Source organism: Emydura macquarii, unplaced genomic scaffold (genome assembly GCF_026122565.2).
Source record: "Emydura macquarii macquarii isolate MOO-44397 ecotype Brisbane River unplaced genomic scaffold, CSIRO-AGI_Emac_v2 contig_2988, whole genome shotgun sequence".
Classification (NCBI taxonomy): Eukaryota; Metazoa; Chordata; order Testudines; family Chelidae; genus Emydura; species Emydura macquarii.
In genome coordinates, this window is record NW_027133125.1 from 1,489,743 (window position 1) to 1,510,715 (window position 20,973).

The following is a 20,973-nucleotide window of genomic DNA, read 5'->3' on the forward strand; positions in this document are numbered from 1 at the left end:
GAGGTGACAATTCCATGTGACAGAGTTCCATGTGACAGACCTCTGCAGTGACCTCCAAAATTATAGGTGAGACTGGTAGCATACTATTCTTAAGGTTGCCTGGTATTTCCCATTGTAAGACCCTTTTTCAGTTGTTTATAACTTGGCAAACTTTAACTGTTTAGGATGACATTTTCCATGATAGGTGTCTGCCTCAGACTGAATATGTTTGGAAAATTTCAGCTAAAATGGTATAATTGCTTCCAAGAATGAAGCTAGGGAAAATACATTGTTTTGCCTAATGTTAAATAATTCTTGTGATCTTTCCTTTGAACAGCTCTACTGTCCCCATTCTTTGGCGCAGGGATTTGAAATTTGATAGGTGGGTGGCCCTTGTGCCTTTTGCTCTACCTATGGAGATCCACCCAAATGAGGCCAAATTATAAACCTTTGAAAAATTGCAGTTGGCGCATGTCAGTAGAGACTTCTTTGATTTTAACAGTTAAATGTCTGAAGATTGTCTGCAGCCATTCACATGCCTAGTGTTGACCAGATTCTGCATGTGTCATCCCTACAGAACCACTGAGCATGTTCCTGTGCAAAAAAATAGTATGTTAACTTATAATTAAAGACTGTATCATAATGAATATGCACAAAGGGGCTAAATTAAGGTTATACGGGCAACCTTCATTTTAGCATTTCCTAACTTTTGATTGCTTGATGCTGTGTGAGGTCCCTGGAATCGATGTTATAGAAATAGGCTCATATTATCTATATTTAGCAAAAATGTTGAATGCTAGTTTATTGTTGTATTTGTGGCTTTTGTTAATAGTGATACAAATTAAACAATAGGAGAAATGGGAGCTGCCCTTTTAGGAGTAGAGTCAGCATGGTGAGGGGCTGGAGTGCTCAGTGTGTGTACAGGGGTATGATACTGCAAGAAGGAGGCTGATTTGGGGCTTATGCAATAAGCTATGCAATAAGCACTTCGAGAGAAAGATTTGCATTCTGAGAACAAAGAAAGTTTTCCTGGAAAAGCTGAGTCTTGTGATTGGAGGTGTAATATCTGCAACCTTAATAATATTCTTTTAACGTAGTTTTGTGAGTGTAATATACATATTCACCATCCAGGCAGCTCTCAGGAAAATGAGATTGGGGTGAGGGGATAATTTTCAGGGAAGTGGCAGCAAGAAGCCCTTAAAAAGCTCTTAGCAGACATTGCCCAGGCAGCAAAAAGAACTGATTAAATGTTCTTTGGGGGGGGAGGGGAGGGAATTGTAATCCACCATAATCTTCCTCTAGTTTTAATCACAGTCAGGCTCTAGGTAAGCATATTTATTTCATATGCCTCTCCAATGCCATATATATAATCACTGGCTAGGATCCTTTTCTGGTGTAAATTAGCTTAGTTCTGTGACATTCAGTGGAACTATGCCCATTGAGGTGAATTGCAGATCTGGCACCAGGGTTGCAATAGGCAGACTGAATAAATACCAGTGTCATCTTAGGAGGTGGGTACAGCTACTACGGACTATGGGGAAGTACCCTGCCAATCAACCGATGAATACCCAGTAATAGCAGGAGACGTCACCCTCCATCTAAATATAGACCATTTTATGCATGTGATGCAGATTCAAAGTCTGTCTCCTTGACCTGACCACATATGGTAGACATCTCAGTTCCTTTAGACCCAGGCATATCTGTTAGCTACAGTACCTTTGTCAACGTGGACTGTTAATAGTTGTTTAGTTTAAAGGAAGGACCAGATGTGGGCTAATTTCTTGGCCAGTCCTTCAAAGGTAGGCTAAGGTAGAAAGAGGACAAAAGCACCTCAATCCCAGAGCAGGCCTGAAGAATTCTGCTGCTACCACCCCAATAGTTTAAGGTGGCATCCAGCTCCAGCCAGCATCCTCAGTGGTTTTCCATGGGTTGAAAGTATGAAGATGATCTCTCCAAGTGCCTGGAAGCAAACCCAGATTGGGGTTTACTTTGGAATGTGTAAGGAACATTCCACAGTATGCTCCTCTCTGAGGGAGGCTCTTCTGAGGTGGTCGGCCTGCATCTGTCATGTTTCTGTGTTACCCAGGGTTCCTCAACCCAGTAACTCTTAGTCTCTGAAAGTCCGTATCAGGAAATAAACCACAGGAAATGCAGTACCTCCGCCTGCTAGATGGCTGGCACAGCCAAGTTAAAACCAAGTGCTTTTAACTGTAAAGTTTTACTTTATCTGGTCTCCAGCAATTCACATTGGAATTACTTTTACTGAAAATCTCCACTTATTAGTCTTAAGCACATACTGTAGGTGGTTAGCGTACCCCCCAAAACTTGATAGTTGCCCCCCAAGTCTGAAGCAGTCTTCGGGTGAATCAGTCACAGATATGCAGATGGCCGGTCCTTCCGTTTGTGCCTGGAAATCTTTTTTAATGTATCCACGAAGCGATCCTCCTGCTCCCTCCCACTTATACCCCCAAAGTTACAGAGAATGTTAGAGCTGACCAAACAAATCAATCACTGGGGAGAAGCAGAAGTTACAAAGACATGCCTTAAGCTGTTTGTCTGATAGCTAAATTTCCACATACTGACAATTCTAAAATATATCCAGACTTCCTGTTTTTCACAGACATCTGCCCCAGCATATTCGGAGAGAGAGACCGCATAGCGCCAGGCTCACTTCATGTTTTCAGTGTCTAACCCTTCCCTCTCCCAGTTTGCCTAGTTATGCTAAATTTCTGCAAAGGTCTGAAAATGGCTAAAAGCAGCAAGCAGAATAATTGGTGGTCCATCCCAATAATTGACAATGGCTTGGACACCTGGCTGGTTGCTAATATACCCCCGTTCACATGGAGAATGCCTCAAGCATCTGTAGTTGGCTGCTACAGGTCCACACACATCTTTCCCCTATGCTACTCCAAGGATCCTCACAGGGCCATAGATATATGTGGCTTTCTCAGACAGCCTGACTTGTGAAGTTCAAATCAAAGATTCAAGTCCGCATTTTTCCAAAGACTTGGGGTGGGTGAGGGTTGCGGATCTGCTGGTCTGGTTCAGGCCTGTGTCCAATTGTAAGATTTGAAAATGCAGCATCTGAAATGGATCCTTTGGTTTATGTATTATTTTCAGAGGTTTCCGCGGTGTTTGAAGCTGGCACCTCAATTACCTATATTTTCCAAGAGCCCTATCCAGTGACAAAAAATGCAAGCACTTCATCCTCTGGCATTTATGCAGACGCTGTTATGTCCAAGGAAAACATTGCATTCAGCTTCCTGACAGCACGTGCTCCGAGCCTCCTCCTCTACATCGACACCTACTTTCATGACTATTTGGCTGTGATTCTCTCCAAAAATGGTAAGCTCTTACGTCGTGCTACTGGACTAATGCCATTAGAACTGTATTTGTACTTAAAGTGGGGACAATACAGAATTCAGGACTGTTCTCAACTGGATTCTGTCGCTGCAGCTTTATTCGTTTTGGTTCATGTAAGTGGTCATCACTCTTGTTTATATCAGTTTAGTTTGCATTCAGTGTTGCGCTCACTTATTCGATCCTTGAATAATCAGGTTGCTGGAGCCTTGACTTTCATTCAGCACAGTTACACAGCAGCATTTCCTTACTTTTTATCCTATGCTGAAATCCATTAGGCCTACAAGATAAGAAGATGAGAAATTCTGTGAATGTACTTGACCTATATATATACTGTTGTCTTATCTTTCACCTCGTCTGTTGGTGTGTGTATTGCTCTTCATATGCCAAGTGGACAGAATGTGAGGGGATAGAGCTTTCGCATTAGTAGGCTAAATATATGTATGTGACCGAATGATCCAAAGCACTCTGGAGCTTTGAAAATCCACAAGTACTTAAAGGCTCTCATACCATCAAATCAAACTAAAGTCTTAGAACCTGATTCTCAGTTACAGTAAGATCCTTTCACATTGCAGTGTAAAGGGGATTTTAAGTGAGCATCAATGTAATTTACATCTCTCTGCCAGTGTAAAAGGGAGTTAAAATGGGTGTAAAGTGGCCTTAGTGTAAACGACTCCGGCCCCTGTTATTCATGAACCATAGTATTCGCCAAGCTTGAATTTTAAGATCTCCTAGTTCTGGAGGGACAGTTTTTGGGAGGAACAGTTTTTGGGAGTGGCTAGGGAAAGAAATTGGGAGTCAGAACTCTTAAGTTTCATTTCCAGCAACTCACTTCAGACAAAATAATCAGCCTCTTAGTTTGAATGCCTGAGCACCTGTAGCTCCTTCATGCTTCAGCTGGAATTATGGACACTGAGATCTTCCGAAAATTATGCTCACAGGCTCTCAAGCTGGGCACCCAAAAATTAGACATTTTGGAAACGTCACCCTTAACCTATCTGTGCTGGAGTTTACTTATCTGTAAAATGAAGATAACAACAACTGACAGGGTACTGAGACTTAACGGCTCCAGATCCCTCAAATATAAAATATGCCAATGTATTATTATTATTTATGATGTGTATTGCCGTAGTGCTAAAGAGCTTAGCCGTGGACCCAAGGACTCACAATATATGCAACATGTTTTGGGGAGAACTTGATTCAGTGACCCCCTTCACCCTCTTAAGGCTCATCTCTGAGTCACTCTGTGATGGGAACTCCTGTTGTGGCATTCTCCACGTGAAATAATTTTCTCCCTGTATCTCCTCTGGCTTTTGCCTCGTTTTATCATTTTTATCTCGTATCCTCTTATTTTTTTTCAGTCTCATTGAAATGGAAAATATTCCAATGAAAATAATGTTTAGATGTGTTACGCTTCCCTCTTATCAGTGGTTTATTCTTGCTATAAAGCTACTGGACTATGAATAACAAGGTCCTTTGCAATGATAAAAGTGATCGTGACTCCTTGTCTGATATTGGTTCGTTCTCTGGGACATTTGCCAAGCACAGTGGTGTGTGGTCCTTCTTGGATAACTGATTGGTTAAATAAAGGCCATCCTCTTTGGTGAAGTGGGACTGGGCTCTCCCACCTCAGGCTTGGGTAGTAACACTCCTCACTGGTATTTCAGGAGCCTTTACGGATGTTATGAAAATCATGTTTTAGTAAAACAACCATCTACTAAGTAACACTTGAAAACCCAATTGCAGGCTACTTTTTTCAACTGCTCACTACTTGTAATGTTCTCCTCCCGTCATGACCACAGAATGGCTGGATGCATTCCTGTTGAATAACTATATAGTACTAAGGAGAACGATGAGGATAGGTGTTCCCAGGCTAACTGTGTTTTACAACAGTTAGTGTCGACAAGTCTAATGAATGTTTATATGCCATTGAAACTTTTCAGAGCGCACCCTTTAAAGCTAATAGGAATTGATAAAAATAATGAATAGTAGTGTCTAACCCTTGGAGTGCTTTCAATCCACTGATCTACAGAGGAGGTCAGTATCATTATATCCATTTATCAATGGAAAAATAGTCATAGGCCATTAGAGCGTCTTATACAAAGTCATCAAGCAGGCCACTGACAGAGCCAGCAATAGAACCCAGGTCTCCCAAATCCACTCCAGTGCTCTATCCACTAGGCAATACTTTCTTCCTCATGATAAGATCATGCTAGTGATCAGAACCTTAAAATCAGGTCCTTGGAGAGTAAGGTACAGATACATGATCTTCTGAACACCATCATTACTCAAGAACAGAGGAATTGCCATTGTGGGTCAGACCTATGGTCCATCTACTCCAGTATCCTGTCTCCAAGCTTGACCAGCACCAAGGTTCCTGGAGCTGCAGAATGAACAATTATGGAATAACCCACCCGTAGGGGAACATTTTTCTTAGCCCTTCTTGGTGAGTGGTTGGCTGAAACATGAGAGTTTGAGTAAAATTTTCAAAAGCACCTAAATGATCCAGGGGCTGAAGTTGTGTTTTCAGAGGTGACTTAGGCACTTAGGATCCTAAGTCCCATTGACATCCTGACCAGGATGGTGATGGCGATGGTGAAATCTTCAGGTTGATTAGAGAGATTGCAAAAACAGAAAACCTAATAAGAATGGGAGATATCAACTATCCGCATGTTGGCTGGAAAGATGTCACCTCAGGATGGGATGCAGAAATAAAATTTCTAATCACCATAAAGGATTGCTTCTTGGAGCAGCAAATTGACAAGGGGAGAGACAATTCTTTCTTTAGTCCTAAGTAGCTCACAGGATCTTGTCCAAGAAGTGAACATAGCTGAACCACTTAGAAATAGCAACCATAACGTAATTACATTTAACATCACTGCAGTGGGGAAAATAGCATTTAGCTTCAAAAAAAGAAACTAGACATCAATGAGGAGGCTAGTTAAATGGAAAATAAAAGGATCAATCACAAGAGTAAAATGCCTGCAAGCTTCATGGAAACTTTTTTAAAACACCATCATAGTGGCTCAAACTATTTGTATACCTCCAGATTTTTTATTTTTATATATATATATCTCGATTTCCATATATATATAAACTACAATAGGCAGTTATAGACCAAAATAAATCTTTTAAAAATTGGAGGTCAAATCCTAGTGAGGAAAATAGAAAGGAACATAAATTCTGGCAAGTGAAGTGTAAAATCATAATTAGGCAGGCCAAAAAAGAATTTGAAAAGCAAATAATAAAAGACCCAAAAAAGTTACAGCAGGTTTTTTAAAGTACATCAGAAGCAGGAAGCCTGCCAAACAATCAGTGGGACCACTGAACAATCAAGGTGCTAAAAGAACACTCAAGGAAGGCCATTGCGGAGAAGCTAAATGAATTATTTGCATCAGTCTTCACTGCAGACGATGTGAGGGAGATTCCCCCATCTGAGCCATTCTTTTTAGGTGACAAATATGAGCAACTGTCCCAGACTGATGTGTAAATAGAGGAAGTTTTGGAACAAATTGATAAATTAAACAGTAATAAATCACCAGAACCAGATGGTCTTCACCCGAGAGTTCTGAAGGAACTCAGATGTGAAATTGCAGAACTACTAACTGTGATATGTAATCTATCACTAAAATTAGCCTCTGTACCAGATGACTGGCGGATAGCTAAGGTGACATCATTTAAAAAAAAAAAAGCCTCCAGAGATTCTTCTGTCATCTACAGGCCAGTAAGCCTAACTTCAGTACCAGGCAAACTAGTTGAAACTCTAGTTAAGGGCCATGAAAAAAGCTAATGTGGTCCTAGGATGCATCAAGTGAGGTATTTCCAGTAGAGATAGAAAAGTGCTAGTCATATTAGACAAGGTGCTGGTGAGACCTCATCTGGAGTACTGTGTGCAGTTCTGGTCTCCTGTGTTTAAGAAAGATGAATTCAAACTGGAACAGGTGAAGAGAAGGGCTACTACAATGATCTAAGGAATGGAAAACCTGCCTTATGAGACGAGACCCAAAGAGCTTGGCTTGTGTCACCTAACCAAAAAAAGGCTGAGGGGAGATATGATTGCTCTCATTAAATACATCAAAGAGATAAATACCAGGGAGGGAGAGGAATTATTTAAATTCAGCGCCAATGTGGACACAAGGGCAAATGCCCATAAACTGTCCATCAGGAAGTTTAGGCTTGAAATTAGATGAAGGTTTCTAACCATCAGAGGAGTCCCGTCCAAGGGGGGCAGTGGAGGCAAAAAACCTAGCTGGCTTCAAGACTGAGTTTGATAAGTTTATGGAGGAGGGATGGTATGATGGGACAGCTTAATTTAGTAATTAACTGATCTTTGACTACTAGCAGTAAATACGCCCAATAGTCTGTGATGGCATATTAGATGGGGGGGATTCTGATTACTACAGACAATTATTTCCCTGGTGTCTGGCTGGTGAGTCTTGCCCACATGCTCAGGATTTATCTGATTTCCATATTTGGGATTGGGAAGGAATTTTTCCCAATGGCAGATTGACAGAGGCCCTGGGGTTTTTGCCTTCCTTTGCATCATGGGGCATGAGTCAGATGCTGGTGGATTCTCTGTACGTTGAAGTCTTTAAAACATGATTTGAGGACTTCAGTAACTCAGTCATAGGTTAGGGGTCTATTACAGGAGTAGGTTGGTGATGTTCTGTGGCCTGCATTGTGCAGGAGGTCAGACTAGATAATCATAATGGTGCCTTCTGACTTTAAAGTCTACAAGTAGAGCACAGAATTATCAGACATACACATGAACACAATATGTTGGGGAAGAGTCAACATGGCTTTTGTAAAGGGAAATCATGACTCACTAATCTACTGTACTAGAGTTATTTTAAGGAGTCAACAAATATGTGGATAAGGCTGATCCAGGGAGTATAGTGTACTTTGACTTTCAGAAAGCCTTTGACAGGTCTCCCACCAAATGTCTGAAGCAAAGTAGGTAGTCATGGGATAAGTGGGAATGTCCTCTCATGGATCAGGAACTGGATAAAAGATAGGAAGGAAAGAATAGGAATAAATGGTCATTTTTCACAGTGGAGAGAGGTAAATAGTGAGGTCGCCCAAGGATCTGTACTGGGACCATTGCTGTTCAACATATTCATAAATGATCTGGAAAAAGGGATAAATGGTGAGATGGCAATGTTTGTAGATGATACATCGTTGCTCAAGATAGTTAAGTCCAAAGCTGATTGTGAGGCATTACAAAGGTATCACACAAAACTGGGTGACTCGGCGACAAAATGGCAGATGAAATTCAATGTTGATAAATTCAAAGTAATGCATGTTGGAAAACATAATCCCAAATATACATCTAAAATGACAGGGTCTAAATTAGCTCTTACCACTCATAAAAGAGATTTGGAAGTCATTGTGGATAGTTCTCCGAAAACATCTGACTCCATGCAGTCAAAAAAAGTAACAGAATGTTAGAAATCATTAGGAAAGGTATAGATAATAAGACAGAAAATATAATGCCACTGAAGAAATTGATGGTACTTCTACACGTTGAATATGCATGTAGTTCTGGTTGCCCCATCTCAAAAAAAGATGTATTTGAATTGGAAAAAGTACAGAGAATGGCAGTAAAAATTATTAGGGGCTGGAAGAGCTTCCATATAAGTAAGGGGAGTTGAAAAAGACTGGGACTATTCAGCTTATAAAGGGTCAAATAAGTGTGGGGAGTATGACAGTGATCTATGAAATCATAAATGGTGTGGAAAAAGTTAATGAATAAGGACGTGTTGTTTACCCCTTCACATAACACAAGACTCAAGGATCACTCGACTAACTTAATAGGCACCAGGTTTAAAACAAACAGAAGGAAATTCTTCACACAAGGCACAAGCTATGGAGACGAACAGTATAAGTGGGTTCAAAAAAGAATGAGGAAAGTTCATGGAGGGTAGATCCTTCAATGGCTTTTAGTCAAAGTGGTCAGGGATACTACCCCGTGCACTTGTCGTCCCTAAACCTCTGACCACCCGAAGCTGAGACGGGCTGACTGGGACTGGATCATTCAATATTTGCCCTGTTCTGTTCGTTCCCTATGACGCATCTGGCACTGGCTGCTGTCAGAAGACAGGATCCTTCATTAGATGGATCATTGGTCTGATCCAATATGGCCGTTCTTATGCAAGACCTAGATTCCTAGGTCACATGGAAGTTTTTGAAAATTGTAATCTACCTCTTTTAAGTCCCATATAATGTAATTGTGCATGTTATCATTATTCAGATAAATATTTCGTTCTTTTATGTATGCTCCTCTGCCGTTGGCCTCAGGTATCTAGTTATAGTCATTTTGAAGAGCACCTTTCTCTGGTCATTTTTCAAGGAGCAAGGGACCTCAAAGCACCTGCACTTTGAGACACAGATGCATTAATCAAATTGCAAAGAATAATGCCTCAGAAACTCTTGGTGTCATTAATTACCATGTGGGATAAAAATCTGGCATAAAAGTCATTATTCTGCCTTATTAAAGGTATCAAAATGGTTTCCATATATCATTCACCTGATCTTTTGACCTTCAGGGATGACTGGTTAATTAGATTATATTGCATCCCAAAAGAGCATATCCTAAGTGAGAATTGTGGCATAGTAAATGGAGAAAATCTCTGAGTGAAGAAACCAATAAGGGGTTTTGCTATAGTACATGGGTATACAACTCTCTTTCGTCTTTCTAATTTCCTCTGTCGCATGAAGAGTCATGCATCTAGCAGCAGGCACCTGCCAAGAAAGAGAATGTATTTCTTCAGTTCTGTGCCAATTGTTTAATGTAACTTTCTGTTACAAATTTCAGCAATCCCACCAAAAAACCAGAACCTCAGCATTGTTATCCATCCTGCTCTCACTGCTAAAACTGCCCACTGTACTGTGATGAAAAAATACTTGATAATTCCACTGATATATCCTGTCAATGACTTTCCCATACCTAGGGGAAAAAATCAGATGAGAGATATATATCTGATGAAAAATGATATATAGGAAATATTTCTCCAAATCTTTGATTTCCACTTTGCTTTCCCTATGGGTGCCGTGTGATTCTTAATCCAGAAAGACAGCAGATAGCCAGCATCAAAGTAAATAGAGAGAATCTCAAGCTCTGTCCCAAAACGATTGAAAATTTATCTGGATTTATTATCTCATCTCATGACAACTCAACAACTGGAGGGTTTTATTTCTATTCAGTACCTATTGCCATCACAGTGAGCTTCCTTTTCAATTTCTCCTGTAGCGAGAGAGATTCTGAAATTGCAAAGGAAATATTAAAGTTAGAAAAAAATACATCTGTTAAAACCAAAAGTACAAATGAAAACAGCTTGAGTCATTCTCCTACCAGCCCTTTGATTTCCAATTTGCAGTAGCTGTAACTAGGTGAACCCAAGTGCCCTGTCATCTACGGCCTTGAAATCGGTCAGGCTTTTTAATAAATGTGTAATGAAAAAGTAAACCCATGGTAGGTGTGAAATAAATTAGCGAGTCCAAGAGATATAAAGCAGACATTTTGCAGATGTTATTTTTTTAAAATAAACTAATAATCCATCCTAACCTCCATCTGAAAGTCAGAAGCAGGCTTGGATGAACATTTTAAGTGTGCCTGCTGCTCTTACCTTGCAAACGTATTTAGTTGAACCTGGAACATCTTTTCTTAACAAAAGCAAAGTCTTTATCTTTCTTAAGCCAGACAAAGGCAGTAAATTGAGGGCAAAATTAAAATAAGCTCTCATGCGTGCACATGCACACACACACATAAAGAAAGAAAGAAAAAAAAACCTTTCTTCACAGATTACTGAGCTTCCCACCTCTGCCTCAGTCCACATTGCTCAATCCTCATTGTCTCTCATATTGAGGACAACCAACACTCTCACTGAGTCACATCACTCTGTGAGTCATGCTTGGAGTAAGGTACTATGAAATAAGTGGTAGAATTGGACCCTAATAAGTTATATGCTAACGCAATATACTTAAATGGCAATAGTTCCTATTAGCCTAAAGGATTTCAATGGTCTTTACAAATTAGATACAGAATGCATTTTGTCCACCACTGAATTTGCAGCTCAGGGAAACACTTCATGGAGCTTAGGACAGTACAGCAGGAGACAGGGTCATGACAGGGTGTATTTAACTGGCCAGGAGTAGAGGGAAGAGGTCAAATTGGGGCATATGGGCCAGGGTTTTGTTTAGGGCCGTGGGTCTCCGACAGTGGGCTATGGCTGACTGAAGAGCACTTGCTGATTGTCCATGGAAGAGCTGGCTGAACCACGGCACCGGCGACGACTCCTTGTTTCTAGCTGCTGAATCCCATGGACATACATGAATACTTTCCAGATATTGTTTTCTCGTGCAAGTCATTGTTGTGGTTAACACAGGAAAATGATGTTCTCTCTAGTAGGTGTAAGGGTGTAATCACACAGTGCAATCATGAATGGAAAGGGAGGCCATGCAGGGACCTGTAAATGGGAGGTGAGGTGATCCAAGTGAGAGGGAAAAGAGAGGGGAATCAGGACCATTAAGGTTGGAGATACAGTAACCAATTTCTCTGTGTAAATGTGGTCCATGCCATGAGAGAACTTAAGAATCCCTGTCTTATGATATAACTATGTAACCTATGAAGTCTCCCTGACTTAACCACACCACACAACATGGAACTTGTGATGGTGCAGGGAATGCCCTTGAATATATGTAGAAAATCGAGATGTTGACAAGTTTTCTATTCAAATCCAGCATGACTAAGCACATCCTGGAGGCAGTAGGTGGATTTGACTAGCAGGCATCCAAATAGGATTTGCTTCAGCTTATGGTCTTCTAAACTTCTGAGCATGTGAGCCTTAAAGGAGAAGCAGCCAAAAGCATTCAGCCAAGAACTCTGTTTGACAGATTTCTTTTTTGCTATCCAAAGGGAAGGAGATGCGAGGCTGGTTTCATTAGCTCAGTTCATGGAGATATTTTAAACATTCAGAACACTTCTGGTTACTGAGCGGTCAACAGATGCACAGGAGACCCAAAGGGAACAGTGAGAGGACTGTAATTGGATATATAAGGTGGGGAAAAGAGAGCAGCTGTTTGGAACTAATCTGTGTGCTGCATACATACAGACTGACATTGAGCATATTGGCATCTGGGAAAAAACCCAGGGCCATTGGCTGCAAACAAAGAAGCCTCTAGTACCTGATTCTGAGCTGAAAACAGAATCATCATTAGCTGTTGCAAGCAGCAGGCTTTTATCATCTATAGTTCAGCCAATAGAGGACAGTTTTCTATATATCCTCTCTGGCCAGTATATTGCAAATGACAGGTCATTTGTCAAGACAAGGTGGGTGAGGTAACGTATTTTATTGGACCAATGTCTTTTTGGTGACAGAGACAAGCTTTCAAGCCACATAGAGGTCTTCTTCAGGTCTGAGACAGGCACTCCTGGTGACACAGCCAAATGCCAGGTAGAACAGATTGGTTAGTGTAAGCAGTTAGCGCATATTGTAAGGGACCATTCAAGGTAGAGTGGCCCATTAACACCTCTGCAGTTATAGGACAAACAGAGGGGATTAATGGGTTACAGATTGTTGTAAGAAGCCATACATCCAGTGTCTCTGTTCAGTCCATGCTTTTTAGTGTCTGGCAGAGTAATACATTTAAACTCCCAGGCTCACCTTTTGAAAACGTTGTGCAGGCTTCCTTCGAGGATGAGGGCTGATAGGTCAGATATAGAGCGATCGCTCGGTGAAAAATGTTCACCCACAGGTGATACGTTGATTTTGTCTTTCGTCATTTTTCTGTGTGAGTTCATCTGAGAGTGGAGCGATTGTCTGGTTTCACCCATATAGTTATTGCTGGAGCATTTAGTGCACGGGAGGAGATACACCACATATTGGGATAAACACGTTTAGAACCCATGAATCCTGAAAGGTGTGTTGGGATAGGTATTGATCACCGTAGCAGTGGAGATATGGCTGCAAGTTTTGCATTCGCTGCTCTGGCAGGGTCTGGTGCTGCTTTGAGTCGATGTGGCCTGATCTGTGGGGAGCTTACTTCGCTAATATCTTGAGATCGACAAGGCTAAAAATACACGCCTAGGTCATTTGTTGTCTTGTTACTAGAATTTTTGAGGAGCTGACCTCAGCCAGCAAGGCAAAAAGAGTTGTGTGGAAGTTCTTAGATTTGAAGTGACATTTACAGACTTCTTACATCTAGATACACGTATGGAAAGGCCAAACAGACAAAAAAAAAATAAAATAAAATAAACAAACACCCACAGAAGCCCTTTACACCAAAATCTTTGGCAACAAATAATGATACTTTTTAGCATGATACAACTGGAAAGTTTGTAAGAGTGTTTAGAGGCAAATAAGTGAAGGTTGCAAAATGCAAAATTTGGCAAGATAGTGGGGATAAGTTGATCTCTATAAGATCCGACTAGGGAAAAGAAATTTACAAAGTACAGACATATGGAAATCTTTCCTCTGAAATGGATATTGGCATAGATTTTGTGACAAAAAATGTTGTCATGATGAAACCATTATATGGGTGTCATATTATTACTATTATTTATTTGTAGTATGGTAGAACCTTGATCCTCAAATGAGATCAGGTCCCCATTTTACAGACAGGGAACTGTGGCAGAGCGCGATTAAGTGACTTATTTGATGTTAAGCACAAAGTCTTCAGTCGAGCCAGGAATCGAACCCAGACCTCCTGAGTTCTGCTCTTAATGATGCCATCCCTTCTCTGGTGATTACTGTTAATCTGATGACCAACGGCTTTGAAACACATAAACAAGCTATTCTTGCATGCCGTGGGTTTGCTCATGCCTGTGGAACTCGAAGTCTGCTCTGAGGCTTGCAATAAATGTCTGATCTTTGTAAGTCAAGAATCAAGCCATCATTGCTGATGTGAGTGTTCGATTTGTCCAAGCATCAGAGCCAGCAAAGCCATTGAAACATTAGGCAATATTCAGAACCACCTGATGATGAGAGGCACAGGCCATTGCCACGGGGATTCATGACCAGCTGGGTGGTGTTTCTGGACCATGACACAAGCAAGGACTATTAACTTAAGACAAGCCATTCACAGGCAATGCACCCCACACTGTCTTTATTATAGACTCATAGACTTTAAGGTCAGAAGGGACCAATATGATCATCTAGTCTGACCTCCTGCACATCATAAGCCATAGAACCTCACCCACCCACTCCTGTAATAGACCCCTAACCTATGACTGAGTTACTGAAGTCCTCAAATCATGGTTTAAAGACCACAAGTTACAGAGAATCCACCAGCAAGTGACCCATGCCCCATGCTGCAGAGGAAGGCGAAAAAAACCCCTGGGCCTATGCCATTCTGCCCTGGAGGAAAATTCCTTCTCGACCCCAAATATGGTGATCAGCTAAACCCTGAGCATGTAGGCAAGGCTCACCAGCCAGACACCTGGAGAGATTCTCTGTAGTAATTCAGAACCCACCCCATCTAAGATCCCATCACAGACCATTGGGCATATTTATCGCTAGTGATCAAAGATCAGTTAATTGTCAAATTAGGCTGTCCGATCATACCACCCCCTCCATAAACTTATTAAGATCAATTTTGAAGCCAGCTTATGAACTAAATAGTTGGAGAAAATAGACATATTATTTTTATTTTAAAATTAGATGCTTCATCTGTTGGTCAAAAGACATAATGAATCATACAAATAGATTGTATCATCTCACCAACCCATTCGGTTCATAGTCGGTCATGATCTCATTTCTGAACATTATTAGTTGTTAGGTTACTGTGACGCAAATCCCTGGTTGGACTGGTGACTGTGTTGTGGAGACTGAAACTAGAATGGATGAAAGATAATAGCTTGAGTGTGAAAATAACAGGCCAGATCCGCAGGTGGATTTATTCCTTTGAACTGAAGTAAATGCAACTCCCCCAGTCTCCTCTAACTAGGACCTTTGCCCATTCTCCCCATGAGTCATTAATGTAAGGCTAGTGATTAGGCATGATTTGTGAAATATGCTGTAATTGGGTGAAATTTTACACTGCGTTCATGTGGGAGAGAATAAACAGATTCCTTTAGCAAACATTCTACTACTTGAGACTTCAAGTGAAATCTCCATGTAAGATCAAAGACGTGCAAGTCAAAATATCTAAATACAAAAATAAGTAAAACACCCGTCTGATCTAACTCCTATTAATGTCCTTGGAAAGACTCATTGCATACAATGAGTATTTTAACGGTGTAGGGACTTCAGCATCATCCCCAGTATTACTCATATGCATATTTAAAAAAAAAAAATCTTAAGTGGAATTAAAAGGAAAAACAAAGAATGTGTAAGCACAAAGCAGTTTGCTGTTGCAGGGTAAGACATGAAGGAATCAACCTTGTCATTTGAAAGCATGTTTCTGTGGCTCCTGGGAGTTTTAATTGGTGAAGTTGATCCCTTCAGTTCTGCTCTGCCTCATCAGATTGAGTCACCTGCTGGAGAATATCCTTAAAATTGCATCCCTGTTTGAAAGCAACAACGGCTCTGTTAATTCGCTGAATAGAAATATATATGTATATAGATATAATAATAACAACAACAATCTCACGCTTTTATATAGAAGTCTTATCCATAGATCTCAAAGCACTTTACAAAGGAAATTGAGATCATTATCCCCATTTTACTGATGGGGAAACTGAGGCTCAGGGAGGGGACATGTCTTGCCCAACAGCACTCAGCAACGCAGTGTGATGCCAAGACCAGAACCCAGAGCTCCTCAGCCTCTGCCCAGTGCTCTAGCCACTGGGCAACACTGTGTTTTGTACATGTGTACACACCCCATATGTGATAGTGATGCTTACGTGATAAACTGCATAGAAATGTGGTAAGTATGTCGGTCCCATGTCTGCAATTTATCTCAAGCTAACCTCATCCCTTGCCCACTAACCTAATCTCTCTCGGATTTACTTGTTCGAACGTTCCAAAGCTTCGAGCGCATTCATGGCTCGGTTCTGTTACACATCATGGGCCCAAAGCTGCAAGCGCTCGTCTGAGTAACTTTACTCGTGTGAATATTCCTATTGAGATCGATGGAACTGCTCATGTGAGTAAAGTTACAGAGCTGCGTAAGTATTTGCAGGTTGGGGTCGGGGCTTTGGGCCCATATAGGCAGGGGTCATTATTTATTCTTTAGTTTTACCTTTGGTTAATTATTTTCTGGCTTTGAACTGATAAGCAGCGGCTACTTCACTTTTCTCCCTTGTATGTGAGCGTTCTTTTCATTTCTGGCTGACGGGCTGCCAGGTTTATTGACTTTAAATGGGAATCTGGTACCTGACCTTCTTAGGCATTGCTGCAAATCCCACTGGGCGCACCTCTCTGCATGTTTAGGCACCTAAATGTCTTTGTAATCCTGGCCCCTAGAGCGTAAAGTGGGCACTTTTCAATTATTTCCTATAAATCAAAATAAATACAATAATCCGTAAATAATTATACATTGCTGTTATTCTTTTGGAAAGGCCAAACCTGACCCCTAGTTCTAAATGTGCCAAGCTTTGGAGAAGGGGGCATCTGAATTTCAAATTAGGATTCACAATTCATAGCTCTAATTACTCGCAGTCTGTATCTATTTTAAGATTTAATAACTAGTGCTCTGCTTTAAGACAACACCACAAAAAATAGCTGAGCAGTAGCAGCAGGATACCACAGGAAAACAGAATCAGCAATCACTCCTCTCCATTTTCCCCATGTGTAACACAAACAGCAAGAGTCATTTTTTCTCCTTCTTCCCAAAAATGCTCAAAAAAATTCCTTAGTTAAAAGCTACTGGACAATTAAGAAGATGGGTCCTGTTATTTCGTAACACCAGCTGCACATCCTATGAGCAGTAAATTTATTGAGTAAATGTCCCTTGGGAGAGGTTGCTAATTAGGGAGCAGATTTCCCACCCAGCTGTTACAAACAGAGAGGTCGTTCATTTTTAAATATTCAAGCTATAAAGGGGAAGTTCTGCAGCACCAGGATTCTGCAAGCTGCCAGGGAGCGATTTTGTGGGGAATGGCACTGAAAACAGTCCTCTAGCACCATGTGATCTGGAATTAACAGAATGAAAATTTCACCTAAATCATTGCAAAGGGCTTTCCATACACAATTTTTTATAGCCGATTTTGAGTGCATAAGATTATTAATAGCCTCCCTAATGTTATTTCCCCTTGTTTAATCAACAGCTTCCCTAATTATTTTCTCTCCTAACTACTGCTTGTATGCATGCTGTGGAAATATCAAGGCAGCATGGTCACTAGTTTAATAGTCTGCCAAAGTCATTCTCTGTTCAACTGTTTTATGTATAAAGGGTCTGTCAGGAGTTTCACTTGGGAAACTTGGGAACGTGTGGTCACTTGAATGGTCTAAGCCAGTGAGTCCCAATAATGGTCTAAGCCAGTAAGTCCCAATAATTTTTATGAATGGTGCCATCAACCCACCCCCCTATTTCTAGGTTCTCAAAGTGGAAGGGCTCTGAAACGAACAAAAGGAAGTACTACTTTTCACAGTGCATAGTTATTCTGTGGAACTCCTTGCCAGGAGATGCTGTGAAGGCCAAAACTATGACAGGGTTCAAAAAAGAATTTGATAAGTTCATGGAGGAGAGGTCCGTCAATGGCTATTAGCCAAGATGGTCAGGGAGGCAACCCCACGCTCTGGGTGTCCCTAGTATCTGATTGCCAGAATCTGAGATTGGATGACAGGGATGGATCACTTGATAATTGCCCTGTTCTGTTCATTCCCTCTGGAGCATCTGGCACTGGCTACCGTTGGAAGACAGGATACTGGGCTACATGGACCATTGGGCTGCCCCAATATGGCCATTCTCATGTTCTTAATGCCATGGGTGGTATATTCAGGAACCACCCAGTTTAAGAAGTAAACAGTGGGTTAAGGAAGCTCTTCCCAGACTCCCTAGAACAGCAGGTTTGAATTCCAAATTGACTACCACGCAGGTCATTGTGTGAGGAGACCTTAAAGACAAGGCCAGCATTTTCAGACTTGTGTGCCTACACTAAGACTACTCTGAATAAAATTTTCAAATGTGCTTAAGTGATTTAGGAACCCACGTCTCACTGACAGTCAGTGGGACTTAGGTACCTAAGTCACCTTGGCACTTCTGAAATGTTACCCTTAAATCTATGTTTAGGCACCTAAATAAGGACCTGTCTTCCAGAACGGCTGAGCATCTGCAGCTCCCGCTGGCTTGGATGGAATTACTCTTGATTTATATCAATGTATTTGAGATTGAAATGAGGCCCATCTGGTGTGATCTTTTCCCCGTTGACGCGAATGGGGGCTTTGCCATTGACTTCATGTGGAGCAGAATTGAGTTTATATTGATTATTTATTTTTGTTCTCACCATCCATAGCAGACTATAGCAGCCCATTCTCGTAGCTCTGATGAGGTCTGTCAAAGGGTATTGTTTCCTCCTAGCTCCCGTTAACATTAATAGGAGGTTTGCAAGCACATCCCCTAGGTTGTAACCTTGAATTAAAATAGCCTCCTGTGGATCACTGCAATAATACAAGTGCTCGCCAAATGCACATGTGCTTGTTGTGCTGCTTTTTAAAGAAATCATCTGTAACTGACCATCACTTATGCTTGTATTTGTGGAAACGCACACAGCTGGCGCTGCTGATACCTACTGTACACAGACAGCAGAAAAATAACTATCCTGTTGATAGAGTTAACCAAAAACCCAGCATATGGGCCATGTCATAGTGGTTAACATTATGGCAGGGATGTTTGTTTGTGCCATGCAATTTGTGTCAGTTAGTAATCGTACTCTTTGTGGAGTACGCCGAGAGATCTCTGAACAGCAGATGATGATTGTTACAGAGACACAGGAGCACAGGGTCGGTATAGGTGGTTTTAAGCTACCTTTTATGTTCCTCCAATCCTGGGGCTGGGGCTGTCCCCATTGTAGATTAGAGTAGCCCACGGGGGTGTTTTAGCAGCCGGGGATCACCAAGATGTAAGGATACCTTGGCCATGTCCCCTTCCCTGCAGCCACACCCCCAACGCAGGAGCCAGAAGGAGTGATGGGAGTGAGGTAAATGCTGCTATGCTGGCTCTACACCCCCCCAAGGATTTCCCAGGTGATCATTTTAGCTGTGTTTATAGCCGCTTTGCATTGCTGGAGACTAGCCTTATATTTTAAGGCCAGAAGGGAGCATTGTGATGATCCAGTCAGACTTCCTGAGTATCAGAGAATTTCATCAGTCCACTTCACCACAGCGAGACCAAGAATCTGACCAGTGAGGCAGAATGGTCCCTCCATTGTGCTTAGCTAATAGCAATGGTCCCCAGGAATTCTATGGATAACGAACAGGCAGTAAGGCAGAACAGGCAGTACATTGCTTGAGTAATGTTGCATGCCTTTTGCACGTGCTTAGACATGGCAAGCTGAGGACAGGATGACAAACCGACCTATGACTGCAGTGAAGTTCCCAGTCACAGCAGTACGCTTCTATCTTAATTCCTCTTAGCAAGACAGTACTTAGTTACTATTGTGAGATAGAAATGATGCAAACATTTTAGTAACCTAAATTATGTCCAGGTCCTTTTTTGTGGTTAGTGACAACTCCAACCAACCAGATCATCAACATTTTAAGTTACACCAAAAGGATTTCGTAATAATAATAATTAATTCATTTCTCTTTCTATCACACATTTTAAGGTAACTAAAAGATTATGTAAATCTGCCAGCATGAAAAGATTTGCTGCTGACTAAAGTCTGCTCTCAGTTATGCTGGTGTCAATTCCAAAGCAACTCTATAGCACTCAGTAAAACTGCTGATTTATATTGATGTAAATTTGTCCCACGGCAAAAGGCATTAGTTCAATTCAATAGTTTTGAAGAGCAGAAGTCCAAAGAATTCTTAGCTGGAATTAAAAGAAAATTAATAATTTGAGAATGCTACTGTGACTGATCCCTTCCCAATCTTTATATAAAGAAATTTGGCAGGTATTGAGTATACACATTTTTGTTAATGCAATCTCAGAAAAAGAACAAATGTACCAGAATATCAGCTTGTGTAAATCAGTGTAGCTCTGTGGAAATCAATGGAGCAATGCTAGTTTAAACAACAGAAAATCCAGCCTATAATTCTGTATGTAATACTGTTCCTGAAACACTTTTTAGCACAACAGTGTGCTGTTTACTATCTTTGTGCCCATATACACAGTAAAGCCTTTCAGCTGACATCTCCGACCACTTAACAAACATTAATTAATTGTGTCTCATAACTTCTCTGTAAACTAGACAGGCACTTTCACGTACAAAGAAATTGTAGGTCTGTCTACACAGCCTGCTGCAGCAAGCATCCCAGCCCAGGTCGACAGGCCCAGGCTGCAGAGCTTGCATTAGCACTCTAAAAATAGCTACGTCGACAGCGCTTTGCAGTTGTGCAGCTTGGCTTGAGAGCCTCAGTTTGCACTTGCAGGGTTGCACGATGCAGCCACGTCACTCTAGCGCTTCGTGAAGACACTACATACGTCAATGGGAGACCTTCTTAATCCACCCCCCCAAGTGGGGGTAGCTACGTTGACAGGAGAAGCCTTCTCGTCAACATATTGCCGTCTAGACCGGGGGTTAATTTGTTACAA

The 20,973-nt window shown here is 41.3% G+C and overlaps 1 protein-coding gene across 1 annotated transcript in view; it reads left to right on the forward strand.

The window, feature by feature from the left end:
• CNTNAP5 (contactin associated protein family member 5) overlaps window positions 1-20,973 on the forward strand; it is a 385,501-nt gene that overhangs the window by 338,918 nt on the left and 25,610 nt on the right. The window contains exon 19 of the mRNA XM_067570074.1: window positions 3,100-3,324. Within this exon, the coding sequence (XP_067426175.1) occupies window positions 3,100-3,324 (225 nt within the window). The remainder of the gene's footprint in view (window positions 1-3,099; window positions 3,325-20,973) is intronic.